The 6000-nt window shown below is 41.1% G+C and overlaps 1 protein-coding gene across 1 annotated transcript; it reads right to left on the reverse strand.

Annotated features, from left to right (window-relative positions):
* Positions 1 to 1106: 1106 nt before the first annotated feature.
* On the reverse strand, positions 1107 to 2048 carry LOC131970689 (olfactory receptor 52E4-like). Its single transcript, XM_059332117.1, has one exon. It carries the CDS (start codon positions 2046 to 2048, stop codon positions 1107 to 1109), a length of 942 nt encoding a protein of 313 aa, XP_059188100.1.
* Positions 2049 to 6000: the final 3952 nt, after the last annotated feature.

Genomic DNA, 6000 nt, shown 5'->3' on the forward strand with positions numbered 1-6000 from the left:
GGGAGTGTCATGGAGGTTTTGAGGCACGTTGGGTCTTAAATCAAACAGTATTCTTCTTTTTTTTTCCTCTTTTGCTTTCCTGAATATTTTATATTAATATAAATTACATGTATTCATTTTAAAAGTAAATGGGTAAATGAAAGCAAACCAAATAGGAGATTGATAATGTAGAATTTATTAATTAAAATTCAGAAAGAAATATTCACTTAAAAACTATTTATTAATTTGTTATGTCCTGAATTATATTTACTACTGTTTTTTCATACATTTAATGGCATATTCATTTATTTGTCAAATCTTTTATATATTTATTTGTTATTTTACATTTTGCTGGGTTCCATCCTTCACAGGTATGATACTCAAAATGTTGAGTGTTGTTGTACAGAGACTTTTTAAAGCTCAGAAACTATAAATAAACAAATCATTTGAGAATAATTAACATTCCGGACAAAGCAACAGCACGTCCATTTTATCAGGATGTTGTGGAAGGAAAAATTGTTTCTGGAGCAGTGTGCATTAATCGTTGTGCTTAATCACCACATGTAATCAATCATGCTGTTACAGCTAGAGATGGGGCCAGCTATTAGCTTAGACATCCATTTGTAATTAATCACACAGTTATAGCCAGGGGCGTATAGGCAGCCATGGCTGTTTGAAGAGAACATGATTCTTTGATGTTTCAAAAAGAAGTTAGATGAGGCATATGGCTAAGGACTAAATAGTGATTCTTTGATGCTTTGCTATGTAAGAACTGAGTAATGATCGTTTTGAAAAGGGGTGGCTGTGGCTCAGTTGGTAGAGTTGGTTGGCCCTTAACCGAAGGGTTGGTGGTTCGATCCCTGACCATCACAGCCTACATGTCGAAGTATCCTTGAGCAAGATACTGAACCCCAAATTGCTTCCGATGCTGTGTTCATCGGTGTGTGAATGAATTCCCAATGGTGGCAGGTGGGACCGTTTAGGGTAGCCTCTGCCACCAGTATGAATGTGTGTGTGAAAGGGTGAATGAGCGCAGTCTGTAGTGTAAAGCGCTTTGAGTGGTTGCAAAGTGACTAGAAAAGCGCTATATAAAAGGGCACAGGCAGACTCCACATTTTAATTGTTTCTTAAGAATGGGGAACAGTTCGGACAAAGCGACAGCAGATCTTCAGGATGTGCCGTCTGATCTCGGCGGTTCTGATGCCGTAGATGATCGGGTTGAAGCAGCTCGGGAACAGCAGGTACATGGTGCTGAAGAAAACCCGAACGGCGTCTGGAAGATCATTTCTGATCCGATATGACAGGAAAGCAACCAGTGCAATGGACAGGCTCATGATCATGACCACAATGTGTGTGACGCAGGTGTGAAGAGCTTTGACACCCGACTTGTTGGACTTGAGCAAGGAGCTGAATATGAAAACATAGGAAGCAGTGACAAAGATGCAATCAGCAACAGGGATGAGGAACACGGTCAGTAGACCAATCAGGCTGTTGATGGCAGTGCTTCCACAGCCCAGCTCCACTAGTGCCATGTGCTCACAGAAACAGTGCTTCATCAAATTTTCAGCACAGAATAACAACTTTCCTGCCAGTATCACAAAAACTGTGACCAGAACCATGTTTCTGATCACAAGTGGGACGATAAACTTGAGGAATCTTGGCAACGCCATGCACTCATGGTAGTAAAGTGGCGTGCAGATGGCAAAATATCTGTCCAGTGCCATCCATACCAGAAACGTGGACTGAAAAGCTCCTACAAAGTGAACAAAGTGCATCTGAACTAGGCAGCCAATCAGAGAGATTCCTCTCCAGTTAAACAGGAAACTCAGCAGCATGTTGGGGATGGAGCTCAGCGGCAGACTCAGGTCCACACACGCCATGCCAGCAATGAGGATGTACATTGGTGAGTGGAGGCTTTTCTGAGAAATGACCACGTACAGCAGCAAGGAGTTGGCCAACAGTGACACAACCAACATGATGAAGAATGGGACGAAGAGGACAGGCCTCAGGGCTCCCAGTTCACTGAAGCCATCGAGGATGAAATATTTGTGTGACGAGACGTTTTCCATCCTGCCCTCCTCAGAAAACCTCCTCGCACTGGTTTCCAGTTGGATCACCTGAAAACAGACAAAGAGTTACTTCACATCTTCACAGCTGTCAAGTGTTTCTGCCAGGGTGCATTCCAGCTGCACAGCAACTTTAGAAATGATTGTTCTACAATTACCTTCCACTCTTCAATGCACCATCTGTCTTCCAAACTAAAAAAAACACAGTAAAGTTATTAATGAACTAGAATGTGGTCTTAGGGCTCTTAACTAACCCAAAGTTTAGTTCGTTTTAATCAAACTCTGGTGGTTAAGTAGTTGTTACGGTTCGTTTAATTGCTTGTGAACGCTCCAATTTTACTCTGGTGTGGACCAAAGGATCCGGTCCCAGAACTCCAGTTAGAGGCTCTCTGCCCATCTCCAAACCAATCCTAGTGCGGTTTGATTCACTGTGAACGTAATCCGACCAGAGTCCGACCCAATTAAAGGTAATTAACCAAAATGATAATTTGCCACTGCAGAATCAGAATAACTTAATATTTGCCTTGATGGTAGAAGCAGGTGGTGGTCGGAGCATCAAGGCTCTCCTTCTCTGATTCTTCATCTGTCTGACTGCAGCACAAAGTCTGTGGAAATAATGGATCAACACATTGTCAACGCCTCAGAGCCTCAACAGGAGCTCGCTCTGAGCATTTCTCTCCACATTAGTCTTGTGAACACCATAGCAGAATATGGCCATTAGAATCAAACTGACTCAGTTTGTGTTCAGTTCCGGATTACTTTATTCCGTGTTTCCGTTTTTCACCACCAACTTACCAACTAATAAGAAATAAAACTGAGGCTATTTCAGGCCTCCACCTTCGTACACACCCGTTTGCAGATCCTTTTTCTTCATTTGGCCCCTTACATTTCTGCACTAAATAACTGACTTACAATACTTTTAACATTGTGGGTAAAGAAACATCATGAGGACAAGTCCACGCTTTTACTCTTCAGTCAGGTGTTCAGAAACAAGAACATCCTATTTTCCCCTGAAGACCAAAGTACTTCCACAATGTACATCCAACAAAATAAACTAGTGCCATATTAAATAGAAACGGTACATTTTTAAGGTTCAATACATTTCCCAGTAAATAATACTATTATTTAAATAAATTGTAAATAAGAAAATACTTTATAAAAAATAATAGTGAAACAAAAATAAATCTCATATTTAATTCTTCCTTGTCTTCAGCGGAAATGTCCTCATTCCAAAAGCCTAAAGCACTAAAAGAAATCTGCAAAACCCCACATTGTGTTCAGTGACAGTGTTTTCACAGGGAACGTGTTGTTGTCGTCTCACTTTTCTTCAATATGTGTGAGTAACAACTATGAAGGTAAGGCAGATATTATAGAATGGTGATTGTATTTGTATGATGGGACATGGACTCTGGTCTCCTGCAGTGGAAGTCAGATGCATTAAATGCAACTTTATGTTCTTTTACTTTTTGTCAGACAGGGGAAACACAACCAATCACAAAGTGCAGAATCTCACATTTCCAGTGTTATTTCAAGGGTTACAGGACTGATCATCTCAGAGAAATAAAAGCGTCCCTGTAATAAGTCTGTAGCCACGCTCTAGACTTGAGCTCAACATAAAATTCAGCTCAAAGCTAAGCTGCCTAACTCTGTACTGTCTGCTGTTTCACATTTTGAAGCTTTTCTTTGATTCTGATTACATGAGAAGAAAAACTATGAGCAGCATGAGAACTACAGACATGGTGGTGAGAAATGGCATCAATCTATTTACCAGTACATACCGTATATCTGCATGGACACTCTGAAATGTCTCAACTCCATTTTCTGTCAGGAGAAAAACAAGACATGAATTATTATAGCAACCAATCTCACATGGATCAGAGGCAGCCCATCTCTCCTCAGTGTGTTTGGTTTCACTTCATGTTCCACAGATATCAGTATGTGGATATCAGAGAGCAGCAGCAGATCTACGGCTCACAGTGCAGCGCATTGCAGATAATGTGATGTTACTTGTTACTTGTTCCTGCTAACGCGCACTTTATAACCTTTGTCTGAGGCTTCCTCATTGGCTATAGAGATTATGGCCCAATCCCAACCTCCACCCTGAACCCTGAACCCATGGATCACATGCTAAGACTGTTCTGCTCCAATGACAGCAGAGATTCACCTCGCTGCTCGGCCTGCCAGCACCACCGTCACCATGCTGCTGGAGGCCCACTTACCCGATTCAAATGTTATTAGAAGATTGAACGGGATCAGCAGTTATCAGCCGATCAGTACCTGCTGATAGGCCATATGTTGTTATCAGCTCATTGAATGGGCTGATATATTCTAGTATGTTGTTTAGAAATGCCCTCTAGTGGCCGTCCTAATGAATTATGCCAAGGCAGAAGTGACGTGTGTGAAAGCAAAAGTAGGAATTGGAAAAACAACCCAGCAGATTGTGTTTTTTGTCCCATGTCAAAACAAAGGTCAGCAGTGTTATGTGAAGTAATGTCAGTTAATGTCTGTGCATCATTGTCCTCTCAACACTTTATCCTCGGGCATTCATGTGCATTCATTTGACCCTTTTAGAATGCCTTACCAGGAAATTTTAAGCCCTAACCTTAGATTAGTGGTTCTGCAGTGTAATCGTAAAGATACTGCAGCCCCTTTACTCAACGTAAACGCATTGTTTTCTGTGAGCGATCATTAATTGGGCTGATAACATGATCCGAACCTGCCAGCAGATGGAGCAGCCCCCTACTCGCCAACATCTTATGAGCTGATATCACCCATTCACTCGTCTGAAAACATAAGAAACTTGTGCCAACTCATCACATATCTATAATTTGTCATGATGCAGAAGGCCATCTTCAGTGTCAGTTTTGAACACGTCAGAGGAGTTGGGAGTGTGACTGATCTCTCAAAACGGAGGTTCCTTGTGCATCAGATGATGGGGTATTTGCTGATGTATTGGTTTATTGGCCCAAAAACCCACTGTTGGTTAGGCCATTATTTGTGTGATGGAGGTTTAAGGTCCAGTTGGATATAGATGAGGTATATTTCCCAACTTGGCTTTGATTATTAACCCTTGGGGTCAAAAATAACATGCCAATATGTTTAGCAGCATAGAAACCTCCTTAATGATTTTTTCAGCTTGAAATTTGAAATGAAGTTTTTTTTTTCTAGAATGACCCCAACATGAAAAAAAGTAAAAACATTGCCTTTGTTCATATTTCCACGAAAGCTGTACACCAACAGGGTACAAACATTGTCTTTGGCAGCTATAAAATCATTCTCATATCACAAAAAACATTAAAAAAATAAAAACCATGCATGGAGGCATGCCACATGCACGCTTGCTAAAAAATTATGTCTACACCTATGCAGTACCTTAAGCAATAATAATAATAATACAAATAAACCCTTACTTTAGTAAAGCAGTAAACCAATGATGACAGGTGTGTTGTGATACAAATGAGTGGATCCCACTGATTAAATCCAATTTTTCTGCACTGTAAAGAGGGGAAACTCTGATATTCACAGAGTTTCTGATGAATGATGCTGAATGGTTCTTCATACAAAATAGATTTGGTTTTTAAAGGTGGGTCATTTTTTACCCTTAGGACAAGTGGTGCATACAGAAAGTTAAGAAAACACAAGGGTTAAATGAACATGATTTAACAATTATTTTCTCACACAGACAGCAGTCATTATATAGATCTCTCAAAACGGAGGTTCCCATGGGATGTACCATCTCCCCCATCTTGTTTATCATGGGTATGAACCTACTGATATCAGCAGCAGAGGGCATAACCCGGGGCCCTAAATTAGAGTCTGGCATTGTCCAGCCAGTGCGGCGAGCGTTCATGGACGACATCACAATAACAACGGCTACCCACGTCCGAGCAAGATGGGTGTTGGAAACTCTGGGCAGTGTTGCCTCGTGGGCAGGGATGCTGTTCAAAGCCAAGAA

The sequence above is a fragment of the Centropristis striata genome, chromosome 4 (assembly GCF_030273125.1).
Source record: "Centropristis striata isolate RG_2023a ecotype Rhode Island chromosome 4, C.striata_1.0, whole genome shotgun sequence".
In the NCBI taxonomy this organism is placed as follows: domain Eukaryota; kingdom Metazoa; phylum Chordata; class Actinopteri; order Perciformes; family Serranidae; genus Centropristis; species Centropristis striata.

What these genes read in the sequence shown, in the direction of transcription:
- LOC131970689 (XM_059332117.1), bottom strand. Translation starts at nt 2,048, where the DNA reads ATGGAAAACGTCTCGTCACACAAATATTTCATCCTCGATGGCTTCAGT.